Source organism: Drosophila subobscura, chromosome O (genome assembly GCF_008121235.1).
Source record: "Drosophila subobscura isolate 14011-0131.10 chromosome O, UCBerk_Dsub_1.0, whole genome shotgun sequence".
Taxonomy (NCBI): Eukaryota; Metazoa; Arthropoda; class Insecta; order Diptera; family Drosophilidae; genus Drosophila; species Drosophila subobscura.
This window is the reverse complement of record NC_048533.1, coordinates 29,316,602-29,340,466: the sequence shown is the minus strand read 5'-3', so window position 1 is coordinate 29,340,466 and position 23,865 is coordinate 29,316,602. Positions and strand designations below refer to the sequence as shown.

At 47.0% G+C, this 23,865-nt stretch overlaps 7 protein-coding genes across 7 annotated transcripts; 1 reads left to right on the top strand and 6 right to left on the bottom strand.

Annotated features, from left to right (window-relative positions):
- The first annotated feature begins 2,272 nt into the window (after positions 1-2,272).
- LOC117896048 lies at positions 2,273-3,040 on the top strand. The gene is made up of 2 exons (XM_034804057.1): positions 2,273-2,291; positions 2,349-3,040. The coding sequence occupies exons 1-2, from the start codon at positions 2,273-2,275 to the stop codon at positions 3,038-3,040; spliced, it is 711 nt and encodes a 236-aa protein (XP_034659948.1).
- A 2,265-nt stretch (positions 3,041-5,305) lies between these two features.
- Positions 5,306-6,346, bottom strand: LOC117896047. Its single transcript, XM_034804056.1, has 2 exons — positions 5,900-6,346; positions 5,306-5,835 (listed from the first exon to the last, which is right to left on the bottom strand). Exons 1-2 carry the CDS (start codon positions 6,213-6,215, stop codon positions 5,306-5,308), a joined length of 846 nt encoding a protein of 281 aa, XP_034659947.1. The 5' UTR covers positions 6,216-6,346.
- Positions 6,347-7,102: 756 nt separating this feature from the next.
- LOC117896046 lies at positions 7,103-7,500 on the bottom strand. The gene has a single exon (XM_034804055.1). It carries the CDS (start codon positions 7,436-7,438, stop codon positions 7,103-7,105), a length of 336 nt encoding a protein of 111 aa, XP_034659946.1. The 5' UTR covers positions 7,439-7,500.
- Positions 7,501-8,873: 1,373 nt separating this feature from the next.
- On the bottom strand, positions 8,874-10,399 carry LOC117897100. The gene is made up of 3 exons (XM_034805743.1): positions 9,963-10,399; positions 9,605-9,757; positions 8,874-9,542 (listed from the first exon to the last, which is right to left on the bottom strand). Exons 1-3 carry the CDS (start codon positions 10,279-10,281, stop codon positions 9,370-9,372), a joined length of 645 nt encoding a protein of 214 aa, XP_034661634.1. The 5' UTR covers positions 10,282-10,399; the 3' UTR covers positions 8,874-9,369.
- Positions 10,400-11,793: 1,394 nt separating this feature from the next.
- LOC117896863 lies at positions 11,794-13,137 on the bottom strand. The gene is made up of 3 exons (XM_034805392.1): positions 12,791-13,137; positions 12,424-12,629; positions 11,794-12,352 (listed from the first exon to the last, which is right to left on the bottom strand). Exons 1-3 carry the CDS (start codon positions 13,033-13,035, stop codon positions 11,997-11,999), a joined length of 807 nt encoding a protein of 268 aa, XP_034661283.1. The 5' UTR covers positions 13,036-13,137; the 3' UTR covers positions 11,794-11,996.
- A 5,500-nt stretch (positions 13,138-18,637) lies between these two features.
- Positions 18,638-19,420, bottom strand: LOC117897453. Its single transcript, XM_034806299.1, has 2 exons — positions 19,101-19,420; positions 18,638-19,032 (listed from the first exon to the last, which is right to left on the bottom strand). Exons 1-2 carry the CDS (start codon positions 19,402-19,404, stop codon positions 18,638-18,640), a joined length of 699 nt encoding a protein of 232 aa, XP_034662190.1. The 5' UTR covers positions 19,405-19,420.
- Positions 19,421-21,048: 1,628 nt separating this feature from the next.
- LOC117896045 lies at positions 21,049-22,565 on the bottom strand. The gene is given in 2 exon segments (XM_034804054.1): positions 21,049-21,434; positions 21,508-22,565. Coding segments are annotated over 2 exon segments (1,194 nt in total). The 5' UTR covers positions 22,388-22,565; the 3' UTR covers positions 21,049-21,120.
- Between the last annotated feature and the right edge of the window lie 1,300 nt (positions 22,566-23,865).

Below are 23,865 nucleotides of genomic sequence, written 5' to 3'. Positions count from 1 at the left end.
GCTCTTGAAGATTTTTGTTTGCTTTGGACTTATGCAAGATGTGGGGATTTGTTTAATTCATTTAATTCATCGCTCGTCGGGCCTGGCCCTTTCTCTCTCTGAATGCTTTTTGCTCTTTTTAATAACGATTCAATTACATTCATCTTAATGACACTCGAAAATGGCCAACCAGATTACGTTCCGAGGAAGGTAACAAGCTTTCCCTGTGCGTCTGTCATTGCTGCTGGGCCTGGGACTGGGTCTGTGTCTGCGTCTGTCAGTGACAGCATTGCCGTGAGATTTTATTGCATTTTTATGTGACAATTTCTCGTGCAGATACACACATCCCAGAGCTGCTGCTGCAAAGGCAATTTAAGAGCGCAAATGTACAGCAAGAAGTTATGTAAAGTTAAAGTTGAAACATGATGGCAAAGCATCTGCAAAATGCAGAAAGAGCCATTAGTCCGATGGCAGCTTTCGGTTTCAGTTTCAGTTTCAGTGGAACGAAGCACCGCCCCGCCCCGCCCGCTCGTTGTATTTTATTTAATAGATTACTAATTTCATTTTATGCGTGGCTCACACTCTGCTCGTGAATGGGAATGGCGTGCAAATATTTTGAAAAGTTTTTTAAACTCCTCAGCTCTAGGTCTGACTGCCTGGCTCACATTTCTATTGTTGCGTTTCAAAGAGAAATCCATAGGCAGAGCGAAAAACAAATTCACTTTCGTTGCGGTTAACCAACTTGACTTACTAATGGCTTATTAAGTCCAAATAGATCGGATTTGCCAATGATTTTTTAGTGCTTAATGTTCATCCACTGGGCAAAAGGTACGGCCACGAATTAAGTGTAATTATTGCTCGGCCACAGAGCGACAATAAAACGGAATAAACATAAATATATTATGAGCAAGAGGCTTTGCATTAAACATTACTGTCACCGCAGCGACAAAAACGGCTTTAATGTATGCCAAAAGAAGGTTTTTACTGCATCCAATTACGACTAATTCATTTGTGTACTTTCTTCTGGGTATTCCCCCAATTTGTAGAACATTCCAAATGTTTTGTTTAGAGCGTTTTAGAATCTACAACCACTTGGCACGCCATCCGAGAACCCTAATTGGCATTCTAATATATAAACGTGCCACGAGCACGTTGCTGCTGCCTGCCTCCTACTGGTTGGGTATCAGAGCGCGTTGTGATTCTCATCTGCTGCATGCGCTAATAACTCAAGTGAGTCGGCGGGGGGCGGGCGCGCTTTAAGAACTTTATTTAAGCCTCCAGACGCCGCGCCGCAGACGCCGCAGAGGAAATTTCACTTTTACAGCCATTTGCACTCTCCTCGCTGGCAGGAAGGTAGGAAACGGGTTTTGTTTCCATTTTTTTGTCGCTTGATAAGCCATCCCGGCAGTGTGCAGCCTTGCACTTGGTCGCCATAACCGGCTTGCCAGCTGTTTGCTTGGCTTTTGTTTCGAATGTGGCACTCTGGGGCTACTCGGAACTGGGTCAAATATTTGCATTTTCATGGGCAATCAGCATCGATTTGGAATCGGAATGCTTGACTTTCGGGGCTTTTACTTACTGTTTTTTTATGGAGAGATGTTCCAGCACGCACTCACACTCACACTCACAATTGTAGCACTCGCAGAAAAACACTCACAGCAAAACACTCACTTCCGCAGCCTCATCGACTCATAATTCTTGTCGTTGCTCTTTCTGCTGTTGCGTGACGCTGGCTAATTAGCAAGACAATTTGTTGTTATTGTCCACTGGTTGTTACTTTCGCTATTTGCGTTTTCTCAACACCCGAAAACTTCGGACATTTGATATCCAGAATTCATCTTGTCCCATCGGGGGTCTTTCACTTTTTTTTTATAGCTGCTTGGGTTGCGCGCTGCGACGCGTTGAACGTGGAAGACCGGCAAACGTTTAAGACAAACTGAATCGAGGTGCCAGAGCGAATGTGCGGACAAGATGCGGCCAACTTGGGGTGTTGGTAATGCTTTGGTGATGTTGGGTGAGCATTAACCATGCCACACCGGTATCGAAAGACAACCAGGGAGAGAGCGACAGAGAGAGTGAGTGAGAGATTTGTGTGGATGCCTAAAAGTATGCCCCGAGTGTGTTTGGAGAAATGTTTGTTTCGAAACAAACCTTAATTAACAATTATTATATTATTAATTAGCAAAATCATTCAATTCTGGTTTCTGCACTCAGCCACTTTCTAATTTCGATCGAATATTCGCATATAAAAACGGAAATTTCTGCACAGAACTTTAGTTCATTTCTTGACACGATGAAGGGCATCTGCGGTGGTATGTAGCGGGAATACTTATCCTAGAAAATGTCACTCTTATTGACTCCCTCTGCAGCTGCAACTGTTAGCCTTGTGCTTTGGATATCATTGATAAGAAACGCCCACGCGGAGGATGAGCCTCCGCTGTCTGTGCTGACAGCTGCAGGGGAAGATGGGCAAACCCCACTGATCGTGCTGACGAGCTCCACAGCAAAGCCACTGACATCGGAGGCAAAAAAAGACGCAACAACGGAGACAGGCACCACCAGCGATGCTGAAGGGGAAGTAACAATTGTTCCAGAGACACAAAACGAGCCAACACGAGCCCCCCCCAAGAAGAAGCCTGCACTCAACTTCCCTCAGGGTTATCTCGAAGCCCAACTGCTTTCAATGCCTGAAATGTGGAACAGTTCTCCCCATTTAGCACCTGTCTCCCCTCCGTTCTACTACCCAATGCCGGTTTATTTCCCATATCCCATTCCATTCATGCTGAATCAAGCTCAAAGTCTGCGCAAAGTCAGCCCTGAAGATCGATTCGGAGCGAAGTTAAATGAACTATTGGCCGAGACTCTACTCAAGGACTCGGGTTTGAATCTGAAGAAGATTTGGAAGGACCAAAACGAGAATAAGATCACGAACCACTCGCGACCAAACAAATGGCGAGGCAAGTGGAGAAAAAAGGCAACAACAACTTCCACAGAGGCAACAACCGAAGCAGCAAATCCCACAGAACCCACAAGATTGAAGAGGAAGGGGAGTCCGCAATGAGAAGGAAAACTTATTTTGGGGCAGAGGAAATAAAACAAACTACAAGCAGAATTTTTACTATAAATTCAGATTCAATCATAAAATATATAAAGAGTTAAAATTCTAACGAAAATCAGGCTTACATAAATTATTCCTATTTAATTGGCTGTGGTTTTGTAACCAAATACGAAAGGGCCACTTGTAATGTTTCATAAAGCTGATAAGTACTTTGAGTGCAGCTCGATAAGGGTTTCCATTATTTCAATCAGTGGTTGTGTTACAATTTTAGGTTGTACATTTTTATTTTATTTGATTGTTCACAATTTTATTCTCATAATATATCCATCAACTCTCTTGTTTGAGACCCCCAATCTAATCCCATTTTATTGGGTATAATTGTTGTTTCTTCTTCCTGATACAAACTGCCATCAGTCGTACTGAATTCTATAATATTCTGCCCTAAAGTTCTGGTTTCCTTTGTGGGCACTGTGGTCGCAGGTGCTGCTGTAGTTGTCGTAGTTGTGGTTGTCGTCTTTGGCTTTAAATTCTGCACTTTACCTTGCCATTTTGTAGGTAGATTTCGACTTGCCGTCTTTTTCGGATGTTGCCCCTTCCGAATCTTTTTACGTTCTTTGCTGAGATGCTCAGGCAGTAGTTCATTGAATTTCACTCCGATTTGCTCCTCCGGGGCATTGTTCAGCATGAATGGAATTGGATATGGAATATACACAGGCAACGGGTAGTAAAACGGGATCGCAGAGGGTGGTAGTGGAACTGGCCTTGCAGCAGCATTTGGCAGGGGAAGACTGTTCCACATTTCAGGCATTGACAAGAGTTGGCCCTGAGGGCCGTTGGGTGCAGGCTTCTTCTGGTGAGGAGCTCGTGTTGGTGTCTCTGGAACAGCTGTAACCTCCGCTGCAGCATCGCTGGCTGTTCCTTCCTGCGTTGCTTCATATTTGACTCCCTCCGATGTCCGTGGTTTTGTTATGGAACTCGTCAGCACGATCAGTGGAGGTTTTCCCTCATCTCCTTCAGCTCTCAGCACAGACAACGGAGGCTCAACCACCGCATGGCCGTTTCTTATCAGTGAAATCCAAAGCAGGAGGCTTACAGTTATAGCTGTAAAAAGTGTCTATAAGTAAACAATTTTGGTAGTCAAAAGTATTCCAGCTACAAACCGCAGATTGGCTTCATGGTGACACAAAATGGACTAAAGTTCTTGTGACAAAATTCGGTTTATTTTATATTTTAAAAATTGGGTCAAATTGAAAAGCAGGCTAGTGGCTGTAGAAATTCATGTTTAATGAATTTGCTAATTAATACGAGTAGAGAGGAGCAAGCTTGAGTTTTATGCTCTGAAGTTCAAATACATTTGCAAAGTTTTGTTGGCGAAAGAAACTTTTTGCAGGCTCTTCTTCAGAGACGAGAACTTTATTTTGCACTGAGAGCTTAGGTGAGGGTATTAAAAAGTTTTCATATACCGCCTGATAGTTGATTCTCCTCGGACTGGCTAATTGACGTTGATTTTATGCATACAACAATTTAGTAAACTTTGACGTCAGTCAACTTTTTGATGTGGCTCTGGCTTGATGTGGCTTATTTCATTTAAAAAAAATGCTCTTTAATGAAAATTTAATGCAAACAGTAATGTTTAAGTTTTAGATTGAGGTAAATCAATTTCTAAACTACTCTTAATGTCATTTCAATGAGTCTAACGCAAAAATAGGAAGCTCTAGCGCTGAAATGTAGAATAAAATAAATAATTTAAATAAATAAGCATTGTTTCCACTATTTATTAGCATAATTATATGCTGTTTTATAGGTTTTGCATTGGCACTTAAGGCACATAAGTTTCTGGAACATTTCCATGTAGGCAGCACAGCATATCGGCGGGACACTTTCTCGCCTGAGCGATTACCACAAAACATGATTTCTTGCACACACCCAACTCATCGCAAACTGCACAAAAACCATAAAACATAACTAAACACTCCTTTGAGGATTGAGTTGTAAATTACATGTTAATTTTTTGCCTGCAGCAGAGGCAGCGATGGACATCAGCAGAAAGAAATAGCTCCACAGTTCTGCTTTCATGAACATTTTGAGGCAAATAGAAATTTCCAGCCAACAGAATTGAGCATAGAAAATTGTTTAACAAGTGTAACCCATTGATTTATAACGCTTAAAGTTGTTTATAAAATATTTGCCTGTATTTCCTGTCATGCTTAAAGTACAATAAATAAATAAATAGCTTAAAAGTAGTAATACCCGTAAATGCGGCTTCATCTATAACTTTTGCACCTGACTGGCGGCTGCTGGATGCAGCAAATTCATAGATCTGGCATAGCCCCCGTAACCATAACCACTTGCGGTGCCACCGCCGCCGCCGGCAGCTGCAAAGTGGGGCGTGTGTCCGTGGCCATCCTCGTGGGTAACCGAGTGGGAGTGGCTTGAGGTGTAAATGGGTTTAGCCACTATCTCGTAGGTGGTGGACTTGCCACCGCCGGCCAAGCTCTTCAGGCCCAGCACGCCGGACAGCGTCAGCGCCATGAGAGCAGCCATCAGAGCTTTGCCCGCCATTAGGGCAATGGCGCCCAAGCCCATGGCCATGAGCATGCCCTTCATCATGACACCAGCGGCCACCAGAGCCTCCAGGCCGCCCTTTTTGCCGAATTTGTGCTTGCGTCCCTCCACCAGGGCCTTGTCGTCCAGCAAGCGGAAGCGCAGAAAGCGCGTCTTGAGGAGATTCTCCATTTTGGCCACAATGTAACCATTCAGCCGAGTGTTGGGATCACTCGGGTAGCTGCGGGCCACCTCTGGAAGAGAGGAGAGTGAAGTTAGTTAATCATTTTTCTCCGTTGAGATGTGATTGCTGCTTACCCGCCATTAGCTCGGAGGTTTTCATTTCTGTGGCACTCTCATCCTTGACCACGCTGACGCCGGGCAGCACGCTGAGCTCCTGCTGCTCGGCCAGCCGCTCCATGATCTTGACCAGCTCTATCTTGAGGCACATCCAGCTGAAAGTGGATGCCTCGCACTCGTTTAGCGGCGTCTCCAGTTTTTGTGGCTTCCTCAGAGGTTCCGTTTCTATGCTCGTTGCTTCTGTGGCCTGCACGCTGGCCGCCTGGCCATATTTGCACATGAAGGCGAAGAGAGCCAAGTAGAACAGATACTCCAGGGTTTTGATAAGCAACATCTTTGGCGTGACAGGTCTACTGTGCTACTGGGTACGACTAATGCTTGAAGGGATTGCTGGAGAGACTGCAACAACTGATTTTTATGGGTTTGGCTTTTATACCAACTTCCACTTCCATTTCTATGGCCATTTCCCATTTCCCTTTCACCAATGCTCTGTGTACTCTCTGTGGCCCCCTTGCTTTTCTAATTACCCAAACGATTTGTGGTCGAAATTCTTCCCAGCGTCAGTCAGCTGCGTCCAACCGGGCAACCGGGGCAGCAGGGCAACCAGGCAACTGGGGGGGCTGGCATGGAATGGGTGGGACTTTCGCTTTCCTCTGCGGCCAGCGCTCAGTCTTGCGAGACGTACTACGGTCCGAACTACGGCTAATTCTGTCACCAAAAAAGTTCCAGCTAATGAATTCCCGGAGAGCCCTGGAAGCTGAGAAGCAAACTCTCAGCTCAACTCCGCATAATTACCAGAGGCAGATAAAAGTCGCGTGCCTCGGACTTCCATAAATTAAGCCACAACATTTTGTCTGCCTAACTGGGGACTAACTAACAATTCATTGTTAATTATTACTACATTTTCATTTCATTTCTCTTCTCTTCCAGCCTCTACCGACGCTCGTCTCGCCACTTTCTATGCCCATGAGGTAAGTAATATATCTTTCCGCACTCCATCTTGACTGCCTCTTGACTCTCTTTATATTCATATACCATTCTGCGAATCATTAACTTGTGGAGCTGCTCTTTGATTTTAACCTTTCCATTAGTTTGATTCCTAATGGCCCAACGAGAATGTCTTCATTATTATTTGAGCTTTTATATATTTTTTTATTAACGTATTTCTCTTACATTTTGAGGGTATGGTGTATTAAATTTGAATAAATATTAAACAGCTCTTTATGCTGGTGGCGGTTTGGCCGATGTAGTGGTCGTTGTGGTGGTTGTCGTGGTCTTCTTATTTTTGAATCTTTGCCCGAATTTCTGGAAAAACCCACCGTGTTCATCTGGAGGAAAGCGCAGTTGACCAGCAGCATCCAAGGGGCCATCCGCAAGTTCTGCCTTCGCAGGCAGCTTCTCGGTCGTTCGAATTGAGTCACCCACGATAGCGGGTGCTGCCGTCGAGGAGCTCTCCTCGGTGACAGGCAGTGTCCAGGCAAGAGACACCAGCAAGCCGGCGATTAGGGCTACTTTAATCAGGCATCCGCCTGCGATGTTGTTGCTTCTACCGCTCATCTTAGTGCTGCCCAACAGAACTGATGGACAATAGTCGATTTTTGTCACTTATATAGAGGCAGAATAACTGGAACACTTTCCTGTAATCAATTAGGAAGAATATGCAAAGAAAGCCGGTGGGCCTGGCCCAAGGCAATTAAATTTGCTAATCAATTAATGAAACACAAATGTTCACACTATTTTTGCATGAGCTTCCAATCAATATGGGGAAAGAAAGCAACGTTTCAGCAACGATGGCCGGAGAGTAATCTCAACACACCCAAAGAAAAAAGACAAGTAACTAAATTCCAAGAAAATTAAATATTTGTATACTTCATTTAAATATTGTTCCCTGAAAATTGCAAGTTTTTAATCAATATAATTTAATAGTTTATTTAAACATTGGTGTTTACAATCACCCTGAACATTTTTCCTTGGGTGTATGTCTACTTCAGCGACGGAGTGCCAGCCGGCTACCTGCACACTTTGCGAGTGCAGTAAAGTAGCAAATAGTCTTATCTCTTGATCTTCAATTCATCTACGAGCATTGCTTCGCTCACGCCATTACATGCTCTCGCCATTGCTCTCTCAGAAAAAACAACAACAAACACTGTGCAAGCGCTTGCGAGCTGGGGGTTGCATTTTGTTGCTGTTTGCTGTCGTTAAACGGTACCGAATTTTGTCGTTTCATTTCTTCTTTGCATCGTTCCTTCTCATTGAATGCTTTTTCAATTTATTGCGTCAGAGATGCAGAGCCAGCCGGCTACCTGCAGGTAGACCCCTGTACTCGCTTTGCGTGCAGTGAAGTCGCAAATAGTCTTATCTTTTGATCTTCATTTCGCCATCCATTCTCTCGCAATTGCTCTCTCCCGCAGTAATAACAACAAAAGCTTGCCAGCGCTGGCGAGGTGGTGGTTGCATTTTTTTGCTGTTTGCTGTTTGCTGCCGTTAAACGGTACCGACTTTTGTCATTTCATTTTGTCATTGCATTTTGCGTTCTTTCTCCCTCACATTGCATGCTCTTTCAATTGCTTGTTTGTGCATGTTCCGATTGAATGATTATATTTCTTTGATTGCCTTTTTCCAACTGTGTGCGCTTGTATGTCCATGGGTAAAAACTCTTGGTGCTGACTGTGGTTCTGTCCAAACTGGGGCCTGAATCAGAAATCAATCCAATCGCACAGTCAGCTATTAATCTTCACCTCTGATCAATATTGTGGACTATTTGTGCTATTTGTTGGATTGCCGTAGTGGCTAAAAAAGGTCGAGCCTGAAAATGTTTGTGCAATATATCACGGCAGGTTGCCTTCCATTCTCGGCTTCATCGCTTTGATGTTATTTATGGCTGTAGGTTATTTTTCGCTGATATATTTTTGCTATTAGTGGAAAAAGTTCTTTATGAAATATTTGTGATTTTGTATGCATTTGATGAATCATTTTTATTCAATTGCTTTTGCTTTAAGTTATCAAAATAAATACTTAGTGATTAAGTGGAGTAAGCTCTTTAGCAGGCATAATCTTCGTTGTGTTCGATTGGACCTGAGTGACATTTACATCCGCCAAGAGTTATGGATTGTGGAAGGAAATGTGCAATAAATATGGCGCAAAATATTGAGTGCAGAAATCCTTAAGCATTGTCCTGAGCTAGCCAAGTCGTGGGCATCCGATGGCACCCGTTCTAAGTTTCTTTGTTCTCTGTTTGTTTTTTTTGTGTTTTTTTTCTTGTTGGGTATTTGGTATGTCGCAGCTAACTAACTAAAATGTAACTACTCGTAAATACATAATTATTGACTACAACGAATTAAGCCATTCTTCAGGGGGTAAAGTCTCATGTGGGAAAGGTGAAAGGTGGGTGAGGGGGGAGAATGGAAGCGCAGGGCAAAAGGGAAATGGACTAGTAAAGAGGGGGGAGGAGGATGGATGGTTTGGTGGCGGGAAGACGGGTTGGCAGCTTAGAAGGGCTGAGCCAGGCCGTAGTGGTTGTAGGCCAAATCGGCACCGGCGGCCTGTCCGTTGCGGCTCCAGTCGGAGTGCACAATATCGGCGTTCAGGGGGCTGCCCGTGATGTAGGCGGTGGTGATGTGTTCCTTCTTCTTGGCCAGCAGATCCTTGAAGAAGGTGGCACCTGCAGGGCAAAGCGAGGATGAGTAAACTTTCCTCGCTGTCACTTCTCCGTGCGAAACTTACCAGCCAGAATGAGAGCCAGGAAGGAGATGGCGAGGGCCTTCAGCGAGATGAACTTGATGATGGTGAACATGACCTTGACGACCACAGCCTTCTTCAGTTTCAAAGCCAACAGCAGTGGCAGCAGCATCTTCTTCATGCGCTTGCTGCGCGATTCTGTGCGTGGAGGGAGAAAGCGGAGAGAAAGCGGAGAGACAGTCAGTGGGGAAGGCCACCCAAAAGTATTCCATTTGTGGCAGCTCGGCGGAAGCTTTCACTGGCACTTGAGCAGCGGCAGTAAAGTATGCAACGTTGCCGCTTTGATTGCTGTTTAATCCGACAGTGCAACACGTTGTATACGCAATGTTCAGGGACTACTCACCGTCCATGGAGCGTCCGGTGTACTCGTTCTCGGTATTCTCCTCCTGCTCGTCGCCGGAGAAGGAGAGATTGAGCTCGTGGGTCTCCAGGTAGCGCTCGGCACGATCCTCGAACGATTCGACGGCCTTGTTGGCCCCAAAGCTGCGTCCCGCCTCGGAGCGATCGATGCGCAGGCCGCCGAACAGCGGCACCGACTCCTCGCTATCCAGTCTGTTGAGCATGTTCACTAAATCCTTTTCACTGCCATCCTGCGACGGCAGGGCCAAAGCGCCGCACACAAAGCTGGCCACCAGCACAACACAAACGAATTTCGCGCACATATTTCTCCGGCTTAGCACTGGGCTTTGTCGATATTGATGTCGATATTTATATTTATTGATAGATAATCCTGCGATTGGATTGCACACTGGCTCGGTCGGTCGGGACTGCGACTGGCTGGGGCTGTTGGCTTTGCGAATGGAAATTGCTTTGTGATTAATTGTATGCAATGCCCCCGCGTTTTATACCTTTTCCCAAAAATCGGATGCGTGCCCGCCGGCACCGAACAGAGTCGATTGACCAATTTTGTGTGGCTAGAAATCGCGCAGTGTCCAAAAAATTGTATATAAAAAACGCACCGCACCGCACTGCAATAACAATCCAGCAAGCCCAAACCCAAAGCAGACACCAGCCAGGCCATGCCATGCCATGCCATGCCATGCCATCCACAATCAATTTATGCAAAACGTATGCGTATGCTAGCAGCCAACAATTTCTTGACCATATTTCCACGCACGTCGCCCGCGAACGAAAGGGAAGTGACCGACCGGGCAGCGGGCGTCTGTCTTTGCTTCAGACACTGCCTGGATATGATTTTTGTATATATTTTATATAAGCAAATGGCCCAAATTGTATGCCTTCCACCGTTAGCTGATTGTAATTGGCATGCAGCACTCCACTCCGCAGTTGTCCCTTAAGTCCGTTGCCGGGTTGGGGTACGTGACTGGGGGAATCCGCATTGGCTGTGCCAGATTCTTGGGAGCTGCCTCCTCGCTCATTAGGCGTGCCATTGAATTCCATTAAAGCGATTATTAGTGGCCTGCCGATCCGCCCGGCCCTTATTTGGTATGCCTCCAGCGTGGTGACTTAATGCCCGCTTTGGCCCAGTTAGTTCGCAGCGCGCTTTCAACGCTTTCGATTTCATTCTCTCTCTTGTCAAGTGTCGTTCGGCTGCGGCTGCTTCGCTGCTTTGCTCTATTCGTTTTCTATTTCAATTGCTTCTAAATCTATTCCCAAAAGAAAGCGCGCACACAGATATATCTGCTTCAATCGCAAAAGTGACACTTTTATGAGCATAAGTAGAAAGTTTCCTCCGCAACTTGTGTGGCGGCAGACAATTAACATGCCGCGCCGTGGAGTCACTACAGTATTTGAGACTCCAATTATGAGCTGACGACAGTGCCAAAACTTAATCCAAAGCTTATCAATTCTTTTTGCACAGCTCAGGCCTTGGCTCAGGCCTTGGCTCAGGCTTTGGCTCAGCCTTTGGCTAGTCGCTTGAGGGGTACAAACTGTAGCCAGAACCTGCCACAAGTTTTAATTGCCACAAGAAACTTGTTGCCTTGGGTCAACTGGCCCCCATTCGACTAAGTTCCAAATACTTTTGTCGCCCAACCAGTCCGCCGGTGAGTCGTCGTCTGTCAGCATTTCAATTAAGCTGCCCCCATGGGAAAGTCTTTTGCCAGCAGGTAAACCCTACTGTCCAACCCTCGGCATCAATTATGGACACAAATGCCGAGAGGCACGTGCAGGGATTTTGCTCTGCACATGTGAGGAATGTCAGGGGGCAGGGCTTGAGGAAATACTTTTAGTTTTATTCAAACATTCATAATGACTATTTCGCTTGTGTTTGGGTGTGTTCGACTGTCTCTTGTGGTACAATAAATTAGTTAATTACTCTTTGAATAAATTACTACACGCTAGGGGGGGAAACAAAGGCACATTTGTGGCACCACGGCTACTCTCCTGACTCTCCTGACTCTCCTGACGCTCCTTCCTACTGCTGCTGGCCGGCGTAGGCCAGCTGCTGGGCATCGACCTGCTCCTCGTTGATGCTGCGTGCATAGGGATACGAGGAGGAGGCGCCCGAGCTCCAGCCAGCGCTGGCCGGGGCAGACCAGGCGTTCGAGTTGTAGCCACCGCCGAGGGCGTTGCCGCCGAACTTGTTGCCAAAGCCGCCCAGCAGACGGGAGCCGCCGACGAGGATGGCCAGGAAGAAGGCAATCTTGGCCACAATCACAGCCTTGAAGGTCAGCAGAGCGAGGAAGCCCAGCACCAAGGGAATGACGGCGAACAGCTTGGCGCCAATAGCCAGAGCCAGGGGTCCAATCATCTTCTTGATCTTGCCGCGACCTGCAGAGCAGAAGAATGAACAAGTTTTAGAGCCAATTTCAGCTGTGGCCAGGGCGCAGCCTCGAACTCACCTTCATCGAGAGCGCGTGCCACCTGCTGCGTGGTCTCCGTGGGCAGCTTGAACTCCAAGTTGTGGGTGGACAGGAACTCGGTGGCGCTGGAGATGGCCAGATCGACGAGGCGGCCATTGCGATCCTCGGCGCTCTGCGGCAGCTCCGCGTAGATGTCCTGTTCGCTGAGGGCCTTGCCGCTGCGCTGCACGGGACTGGCGGGATCTCTGCAACGGAGGGGAAACGGAACACATTAAAACGGTGTCAAATCCAAGTCACTTTCGGTTTTCAATTCGATTTGAATTTCAGTTTCACTTGATGAACACAGACACAGAAACACAGGGAAAAAAGTCAGGCACAGAACACATGGAACACATGGAACACACACCTCTGGAAGGTGATGCCGCTGGCCAGCTCGATGTTGTTGCTCCTGGCGGCACGATTCAGGGCCGTGATGCCCTTGACAGCCAGACAGGTGGCCATGTCATCGCTCTCCAAGCAGGCGCCCAAGTAGCGGGCGGCCCGGCCGAGCGTGTTATCACTTTCGATTCTATTATCTTGGACACTGGGAGCGGCCCAGGCGCAGCTGGCGGCCGCCAACAGGGCAACACAAGCGATGGCAAACACTTTCATTTTCGTTGATTTTAATTCGTTGAACTTTAATCCTTAATCCTTGCTGAGGCTGGGGCTGAGGCTGAGTCTGATGCTGGCTGCTGCTGAGCTTCGAGAGCGCTGAGATGAGTTTGATGTATGCGTCTCGAGACGTCTAGCCTTTTATATTGGGCGGCGTTTTTGCTGGCAGCCGCGCAGCCACCGCCGACGGCGCAGTCGGTGCGCATTACAAAACAATTTCAAAGTAAATTAAATAAAAGCAGCCGCGACGCAGCCGCAGCCGCCGACGCAGCCGCCGACTGCGGAAGCAACCAACAAAAGACAAGAAAAAACGCGAAAAATATGCCGGCTCTCCCGAGTTGGAGTCAGAGTCGGAGTCAGCGTCGTGCAACGCGTTTGCACATAAATCTAGAAAATAAAGTCAACTTGTTTGTTCACTAAAAATGTTCATTTTGGTGGCTTTGTTGGGCAGCCCTGCTGCCTGCCTGCTGCCTTTTTTCGGGAGCGCCTGCGACGGCTTCATCCGTCAACGTCTACGTCGCCGTCGTCAGCGCCAGTGGAGAGAGAGAGAGAAACTTGTACTTGGACTTGGCTTGGGTAAACATGCGGCATCATTGGCTCGTTGGTGGTGGCCTGGTCTTGGGCTGGGATATGGTCTGGAGGCATTTCGATATGCACACGCCCTCAATGAGGCTGTTTACACGGTGGCCCAGCCCCAGCCCCAGCGTCAGCCCCAGCGTCAGCCCCAGCGTCAGCTTTCATTCCGGACTCTCGCAATAACCAAAAGTCACATATTTGCTAATTTATTTACGCTTCTTAGCCGAACGCTTCGATCCGGTTGCCATTTATTTCACGCTGTTCATTTATGTCTCGCAAGTGTGTGTGCTGTGTGTGTGTGTATGTGCGTGTGTGTGTGTCTCCTTTCTTTGTCGCATAAATGGGTCATTTGTGTTTGCCCACTCTGCTGCTGTTGTTGTTGTTGTTGGCTCGTGAATCGTTTGCTGAAATAGTGTTTAGCACTTTGGTGATTGAATTGGACTGTGCGTGTCCGTCCGTGGCTATGGCCATGTCTATGTGGTAATAATTGAAAGTTAAGTGGGGTCTAATGATGAATAATAAGATAAAAGGGGTACAAAATGTACGAAACTTAAGTGATGTAAGGTTTAATAAGGGGTTAAATAGGTTAAAACCTGTAAAGGAATAGGGAATTATGTCTTATTTTGTTATTCCTTTAATAAATTAATGTTTTTAGCTTTTTTTCCATTATTATCCTGACAAAATGTCGTGTAAAATATTATTTGTAATTAATAATAGAGCTGCAAAGGTAGATGAATCAATAGAAATATACGTTAGAATGAATATACATAAATATAAATGTTAACAGAATCATTAAAGAATTTTTTGTGCATTTTTTGAGATTTTTGATGATTTTTTCACACAGGATTTTCGAATAAAGTGCATTAAAAATAACAAAAAAAGAGCACTTAAAGAGGTTGAAGTTCATGGCTCAGTGTCAAGGAATTTAGATATTAATATTTTTCATACAGTTATCTCCACTTCTTTTATCACAACATTCTACCTGTCGGAATTCTAAATTTTCAATCCCACATTTCCCTCAAGCCCCGCTCTGCACAGTTTTCTCTCACTCTTCAGGCTATTTTTATGTATTTTATGTGTCCATTGACGAACGTTTTATGACTCATCCATTCCATTCCGCTCAAAGATTTTCCCAGTCACGTTCTGCCCTCACGGCCCACATTTTGTCCGCTGCATTGACAGTTTATGTTTCTATTCGAGTTTCTCTGTCCGGGCCACTGCATCGTAAAATGTCAAGTTTCGTACAAAAGATCTCTAGATGGAGTATAAAAATCGAAGCAGCTTCAATTTGTTTTTTGGCAGCAACAAAAATTTGTGTTTTGTGTGTTTTATTGTTCCCAGCAGCTTATTAAAGGCAAAGCATTCAAAGAGCAGCAGCAAGAGGCGGCAGGGAGGGGCGGGGAGGGGAAAATTGTATGCCGCTGCCTCGCTCACTTTCATTTATATTACAACGAAATGCGACACTAAATGTTGCCCCCAATGTGGCGATGTTGTTGCCGTTGTTGCCGGGCGGCGTCAGGCCTGTTGCTGCCACTGCCGCGGGCGTCGGCTTGTCACACGCTGCGTATGAGTGACGCGCCTTTATTTTCGGTTATTGTTTTAGCCAAAAGAAAAAGAAAGTGTGTGGAGGAAAAGGCATGCCTTATCGAGCACAATTTTGTGCAGTGATTCACTTGCTGCAAACATTTGCATGGCCCACCCGAGTGGTCCCATTCATTGATGATGATGCCCGCATGCCATTGCCTTGCCTCACGCACCGTCCACGATCCAGCGATCCAGTTTCGCTCCACTCATTCATTGACGCCACAACAGAGTTCGCAGTTCGCGTCATCGCTGCTTTGAGTGAAAGTTATGTAATTCCCATTGAGTTTGGCAATCTGCAGCGAGCCAGCCGCCGCCCCTCTGCGCAAACCGGATTGCCCGGCAGCACCGGGACCTCCAGCCGAGACCTTATCGCAGGTCCGCGTCCGAGTATTGCCCGCCCCAACTGCTGCCAAATCAAACAAAGTTTCTAAATGCCAATCATAAACAGTTTCTCTTTTTTCTAGCTCTGCGGCTTGGTCTCTGCTTTTGATAACTGTCAATTCTGATAACCTTTCTCATGTCTTGCTGCTGCTGCGGCTGCTCCCTCCCCCACATAATGCGTTCCTTGCCCACACAAAGTGTAGGCATTCGTTTCATTATTTATACAAAGTCAATTAGTTTCGTTTCTTTCGCTGGGACGTCGCTCAATTAGCCGGCAACAAGTTGGCCTAAACAACGATTGGCAATTGGCTCGACTTCCCACTTGCCGCTTTCCAGCGTCTCGCAGCTTGTGGGTGTGGCACCGTACTGCCCCGCTGCCCATGTGCGTTTGCTTTTCGAATTAGCTTCACGAGTTTTGCAGTTGCCGTTTTCGGGCAGTGCCGCTGCCTCTGCCTTTGCCTCGCGTTCTACTGACCCATTTGCGTGTTTTTGTATCCAACCATCGACATGCCAACAGAATTTTTGGCATTCCATCGCACTGGGCAACGGGAGGAGGAGCAGGAAATATTCTCGCAAACTGCTGAGATACAATTTTCAGGGAAATTTAATTTGATTAGTTTATGGGGATAAACACGCGCCGGGGCTTAGCTCTCTTCCTGGAATAGCAAAGAACAAACGGACAGGCCAAATGGCTTACAAATTTGTTATTTTTTAGGGCCCCAAAGCCATGCCTTTTCCCGGCCAAAGCCGCAGCCAAAAACCCTAAAAATGTGTTACTCTTGGAGATATTTTATGTTTTGTTTGGCCAACAGGTGAAATTGATTTTCTTTTCGTTTGTGCAAATATGAAATGTCAATATTGTGCGTAGTCGTTGTGGCAGGCAGGCAGGCGGCGACTGCCATCGATGTCATTGTCGTCTGGCTGAGAAAGTGCAGCTCCAATGTGGAGTGGAACGGATTTTGTGTGCAAGTTTGCATAGATTTTTGGTATTCATAAGCATTACCCTGCTCCCAGCTTAACCCCAAAACAAATTCAATTCCCTTTTGCCACACACTCTGGACGGACAAATGGTATGCAGAGCAATTGCCTTTGTGGCCCCTGAAAAAATGATTAAGGGCGCCTGTGGGATCACTTAAGGCCCAAGTCGGAGCCACAGCTAGAGCCAGTGGATGGGCCTAAGTATCATCGCTTTGTTTAACCCCATCCGCCTGAGCGCGAAAGAAAGTGAAATTGATGACACAAATGTTCAAACAACCAGCCCGGGCCGACATTGTGGCTGCATCTATGGCTCTGGCTGTTGCTCTGGCTGTTGCTCTGTCCGCAGTGTCGTCTATGCTAAATGGCCTGGTTAAGTAATCTCGTGAGAGTCGCAAACATTGCGCAGTCAGAGAATGTTGTTAATAGCCAGCGAGATGCGAGATGCGAGCTGACAAAAGGCAACGCCAAAGAGCACCGCTGACGTCTCCCGCTCAAGCCTAATTGCCGCGCCAAGGCCTGCCTCTCAGCTTCACTTTCAACGTCTCAACTTAGAAAGAAGTCGCCGCCGTCGCCGCGCACATAAAGATACGCCTTGTGGTTGCTGGCTGGCTTGCTGAGTCTTGTCTGTCTTTTTGGGTTGCTGCTTTGTTGATCGATTTGTTAGATACGCGGCAAGCATGCGCATACCTGCCTGACGCTTGTCGCTTTAGCCCCACCCTTTGCCCACGCCCCACACACCTGCCACCTGCAATTGTGTCTCTGCTGTTTACCCAAATGGAATGGACGGGGCATTGGGCACTGGGCATGGCCTGCCGCCCTACAACTTTCACTTGCTCCGCGCGGAAATGGAGGCGCGATGTGCGTAGGCCGAGCAATCAGACAATGAGACAAATTACAGTCAGCCAGCCGTGGATCCGTTAGAGGCTTGCAAATGAGTGTCCTAGTGGGAGGGAGTTTTGATGTATTTTTGCTTCTTTTTGTCTGTGCTTAAAATCTGTCCTTTAGAGGAAAAGCATAAAATTGTATGGTGCAAATTTATTGTGATTTAAAAAATCGATTTTTATTATAATACAAACTAAATTTGATTTTTAATATCGATTTTATTATAGCAGAAATTTGATTACTTATTTATAAAAATTGAAAGTGTTTTTTAAAATCGATTTTTATTTTGGTTAAACTTGTCTTTGATTTTGAGTATAAATATTTTTTTTTTTAGTAATTGTATTACTTATTTATTATGAATCTGATGTGTTTTAACATCAAATTTTATAAAAATAATACAAAATAAGAGTTAAAAAAAATACTTTTGAAAAATATTGGTCAGAAAAATGAATCCTGTTCCAGGAAATATCTTGAAGAAATTTTATTTTATTTTTTAACTTTTTATTATTTTTTTTTTAACTTTTTTTTAACTTTTTTTTAACTTTTATGTATGTACTTTTATTTTTTTAAGCACTTAAATGTGTTCTGTGTTTTAAATAAAATGCACTTTTGTTCGCTTATATACAGACACCCATAAGTGCTCGTAAAACTGATGAAGATGGTAGTAGGGGGGGAAATGCCGGGGCCACATCTACCTTCAATCTTTTGGGGTTAATACCACACGCGTGTTATCGGCCCACCCAAGTCGCCGCTGCACCTGTGCTGTCGTCGCTGTCGCCGCTGCATGCTGATTGATTGGTGACAACAACCTGTTGGTTGACTTTTTCTCGTTTTTTTGGGCTTTACATAACCCTGGCCGTGCTGCCGTCCGTGCTGCTGTCCATGCTGTCTGCTTTCGTTGCAACACTCGCACGCACTTGCGGAAGTGCCGAGCGACCGCTGACAGTGATGGCTTGGCCGTGGTCGCTGCTCGCTGCTCGATCGAGGTCTCTGGCTGCGCATGCGCAATATCCCGTTATGTGCATAACGGCAACGCAGCTCGGCCAATGCTGTTAATTTTCTGCGCTCGGTCGTAACGTCAGTGCGGCATTTGATGTGCTAATTAATTGCTGATGAAGTCGGGAGTTACGTGGCCTTATTTGTCTATGAACTAACACTAGAAAGAGACATCCTCCCCACTCTCACTCTCTCCTGTTCTCGCCTATAAAAATGGCTTGTAGAAGGTTGGGCCATGCTCCTTGGTCACGCCCAGCGGGATGTAGGGCGGCCGCATGGGCATCCAGCTGCTGTCGCTGGGCGTCAGATCCCCGTGGGCGGAGAACGCGTGCAAGCCCTTGATGGCCGGCACCGAGGAGTGAATAATCTCGAGGCGATCTCTGGCATGCCCACCGCTGGACATGATCCACTTGAGGGCCAGCAGACCGGAGGTGGCCAGGGCGATTTTGCCCATAACAAAGGACGAGGTGGAGAGCGCCGTCAGCCACTTGAGGACCAGCGGCAGCAGCACGATTTTGGCCACAGCTGCGGCAGCCAGCACGGGGTACAGCATTTTGGCCAGCTTCTTCTGCTGCTTCTTCTGCTGATGCTTGCCGCGACCTGCGGGGAAGGCACGGGGAGAGTCACTTGAGCAAAGGGAAATCGAGGAAATGCTGCTCCAAACCAACCTTCGGCTTCGGCTTCGGCTGTCATCCACGTGTCCAGCATGCTGCCCAGCTCCTCGGCACTCAGTTGGTCGTTGAGGAGCTTCTGCAGCTGCAACTCGGCGACTTGCAGCCACTCACGCTGCACTCGATGCTGGTGCTGGTGCTGCTCCTCGGCGGCGGCTTCCTGCTCGGCATCCTGCTCCACGGCCGCCACAATGGCACCGCCCAGCTGCACGGCAGGCGGCAGATGGCCGTGCACCAGGCTCAAGGACACCGCGGCAGACAGGAAGTGGAAGACTGCAATTGCGAGCGAAATGTTGAACATGTTTGCACCGTTGCACAGCTCCCAGCCAACTGAGCAGAAGTCTGCGCCCACTGCAGCCGGTAATGGTAATGGGCCACTCGGTGCTCTCCCTCCTCCTCCGCCTCAGCGTTGCACTTGGTTGCACTTGCAACCGGGTGGGGGGCAAGTTCTTTTGCCGGCCGTTTCGATGGGCCACTTCTGGGTTCTACTGCGGTTTCGCTGCTGCACTCTCTCTCTCAAGTGGGGGGAGGGTGCCGCCGCTTCGATTCAGTCTTACTTGAGCGTGAACGGACAGATTAAATTTTCCCCCAGTTTAGTAAACGAAACGGCAATTGCCTTTGCTTGTGTGTGCCACACTCGTCGTGGGTCACTTGTCGCAGCCATCAACAAGTAAAAACTCTTCATTTTCGTGGCAGTTTCCCTGCCGCGTTGCGGTTCAACGGCTGCAAACGTTTTTCCATTTCTAAACTGACTGAAAAATGCGAAAAATGTGGGGGAAATGCTTGCACTGCGCAGGGATTTATGCTCCAGCGAGGACTTTTTTGGTAATTTTGATGAATTTTGGGGTCAAAGTGAATTATGCAAATTTTTAGATATTTTTAAAATTCCACGAAAAGGTTCAAATTTCACAAAAATAAATGTGTTCAAGGGCTCGTTCTTGGAACTAATTAAAATCGCATTAATTTGAGTATTAAATAATTTAATAAATCTGTTAAATAAATAAAAATACAAGCACTAAAAATATTCAAATTAGCTTTGAAGTGGCTCGCAGGTGTTTTTATAATAAATTGTTTTAATTTTTAAATTAATTTATTTTGCGGGTGAAAAAAGTTGCCTGGCTATTTTGGTTATTTTGTGTAATTAATTGGCAATTAATTATTATTTTGAAGAGCTGACAGCCTGATGGAAGGCAAACCGAGTTCGATCTCTATGGAAATTCTATCAAAAGTGCATTAATAATTTTCGCATTAAGCTGCACCAAAATGGGCCACAAATTGAAGCTTTTCACGTACATTTTCTTGTGTCTGCTGCTTGTGTGTCTCTGTATAAATACGCTTAATTAAATTCAGCCAGAAAGAAATATGCTGCAGTGCCAGCGGAAATCAAATAACAAACAAAGTGAATTTGTGCACCAAAAGAGCGCAAAGCGAAGCAGACGAGACAAATGAACTTATCGCAGGAGTACATGTAACTGTTGCAGTACATAATGTATACATATATGTACATATATTCATTTACATTCATAGGCACACGCGTGCCACGGAACTAATCGCAGTCAACGTCCAATTTAACGCCGAAACTAAAGCCAAAGCTCTTTGCTGTCGTCACTTTTCATGCCCAAACTTTGACTCTGCCTCTCTGCCTCTCCGTTTGGCAGCTGCTTCAACGTAATTTATAGCTAGTCCGGTGTCAGCACTGCTTTTATTTGGCATCCGGCTGCCGGGCATAACCACAGCGGCTGGGAAAAACCTGCTTCAGCCGCGAAAGTATTGAATTTAAAGAGGGTTTAAGCGAGTTCTATGCCAGGACTCTTCCTGCTTTTCTGCTGCTCTTATCAGCTATTTTTGCTGCTATTTTCATGTCACTTGTGCCCACAGACCAACGAACTTTCATCGAATTTCTACAGCCAAGAGAGAGGGAGGAGGAGCAGAACTGCTGACTGCGGACTGCTGACTGTTAACTAACCTTAATCAATAGCTAAATCTTAATTCGTACTAAACGCTGCCGCCAGACACATCAGATTTTCTTCAAGACAATTGCCTTGCTGCCATGGCCGCCGCCGCCTGTGGTCTTCAGGCTCATTACGGCCGTAAAGAGAGCAAAGAAGAAGCCGGCCAGGCCCGTGGTGCCGACGAGCAGCGTCAGGCCGCCAATGAGCACGGGTATGAGGGTGAGGAACTTCAGCTTGTAGGCAATCAGCAGCGGCAGCAGCAGCTTTTGGAATTTCTTTTTCAACTTTTTCAGCTTGCGGCCCTCCGCGGCCAGACGCGGGCTCGACTCCTTTGAACTGAATCCTGTCTCATCTGCAAATTAGGCAGCAGAAAGAAGCTCTGGTTAGTTGGTTGGTTAGTTAATTAAACGGTCAGTCACAGACCGCAGGCCCTGAGGTGTTTAATCACCCACCTGCCGGCAGCTGCAGTGGCTCCTCCTCGTGCTCCTCTGGCTCCTCCAGCACCTCGCTGAGCAGCGTGCCCACGGAGTCGCACAAGTTGCGCACTTTCAGCAGAGTTCGCTGGAAGGGCAGCAAGTAGGCCTGGATGCCAGCCAAAGCTGCTGGCTGCTCACTGTCTTTGATGGCAGTTCCAGTGGTATCTGCCACATCTTCCACCTTATCGGCTGCGTGGGCGGAGTTGGCCGCCGCATTGCGCACATCCGGCTCGGCTTCCACCTCCGCAAGTGGCAGCTGGCTTATGGCCAGGACATAGCTGGCAGGATCGCTCGCCTGTGCCTGTGCCTGCGCCTCAACCTGTTTGTAATTTCCGCCTGCCGAAGGTGAACTGACAGCCCTCCGCCCCGCACTCGCATTATGCCGATGATTGTAGGCGTAGTAATTGACAGGAAGTCGTTGGAGCTGCTCCAGCTGTGGCTGTCGTTGCTGTGGCAACAATCTGTTGGGGCTCTCGCTTTCCGGCTGCACTGCGCTGGGTGCCGTTGCCTGCAGGATAAGCCAATTGTTGTGCTGCCCGAATGGCTGCCACCCATTCAGCTCCAGCTGTAGTTGCCCCTTGGCCCGTGCCGCGAGGATGCCACCGGATGTGCCGCCATTAAAGCGATTGTTGTTGGAGCTGCCTCTTGCTGCCTTCATTGTTATGAGCACGTAAATGCCAAGCACAAGCACTGCCACACGCTGCCACATGGTCGGTCCTCTGTTGGCTCTTTTTCTCGGTGTCGACACAGCACTCGAATCAACACACGCACTCCGCACGCCGCTTAGAATCCAACTGAGGGTTGCCTGAGGCCGCTCTGCCAGATCTGTTTTTGCAGTCGAAATTCTACAAGACATTCGACATTTTATGAACGTTTTAGTTGAGTGATTTAACGGCCTTTCCCCAAAAGTGGCTCCAACTTCGACTTTGATTGCGGCTTTTGGCTTGTGGTCAGGCGCCCATTTGATCGCTGAGTTGATCCAAGATTGAAGGCACACAGCGACTCTCACAAGCGGTCTGTCAGGCGTGGAGAGAACTTGCCACTTGCCACTAGAGTAGGGAGTGGGTTGCAAGTTCACCGTTCGATGCTTCGTGGAGTGTGCTGCGGCTGCTACACGTGCTGCGTGGCCCATTGAAGCGTGGCCATTTTAATTACGAAAACAATGCCCCGCACTTGTTGCCCGATAATGGCACACTTTGACTCTGACTCTGGGCCTTAATAGTTTCACTTTTCTGCATCGTTGCCCTGCGACTGCCCTGTTGCACGCTCAACGGCAAGAGGCCAACTGACAGGCCGGCACCTCCGCTGGCATTCTATGTAGCTGGATGTCCATCTCCTTGTGCCATCTCTGTGCCCTGTGAAAGTGTGCCCAATGCTTCAATTCGTGTAATTTGGTCTCCGTGCGTGCTAATTGGCAGCCAGCCAGCCACCTGTGCCCTGGGGGCAGCCAGCACCCGCTGGTGCAGCCCACTTGTGCCACTTCTCTCTGTCTCTGTGTCTGTCTGTGCAACATCTCACTCTGATGGGTGCGCACATCAAGTGCCCAGCATGCGTTTAATCTCTCTTAATGGCTGATGGGTCACGACAGGTGAGCGGGGCAGCAACAAGCCTGCCGGGCCATGGAAAAATATGAATTTTTATTGCACTTGTTGGCAGCTAAAACATACTCTGGGGCGCCATGTGGCAGGTTTATAAACAAGCCGAAAAACGTGGCAGACTTTGCAGCATGTACATGAACATTTGCCTGTCAGTGTGGTCTACGCTTAGGCAGATTTATTCATTGTGTTTCCAGTATTTACGAGTCGAAATAACTGTGGAATATCTGCAGAAACTTCACGCATACCCAGAGGCTTTTATTGCACTTTTTTTGCAGCTAAAAACTCCTTTTCAAAGCCATTTATTACAGCCTGCAAGTGTGGGCTTAAAGTTGTTCCTTTTGCGTAGCTTTAGGTACATGTGAAGGCGTTTTGGATTCATGGAAAATGCAGACTTAGGACTGCTGAAAGCACAGCTTTATGCGTACTGCCTATTGGCTTTGTTTTTCCATTAGTTGAGGGTCCAAAATGATGGATGGCAGGCAGCCTGCAGCCGCAACACCATAATGGAAGTCTTTCTGATAATGCCAGAGCCTCGAATTGTGTTCAATTGAAATAGCTTTCGTTCCATTGGCCATTAACAGCTTGGCCATGATTGATTGTGCCAGAAGGAGCCTCATCATAGTAGCAGACTCTTTCACTGCACTAAAACTTGTCTTTTGTGTTGGCAATTCGGAGATCACATAGATTGGTCCAAGCTGGCTTAAGCCATTTTAAGCATTTATTTTTTATTACCTAA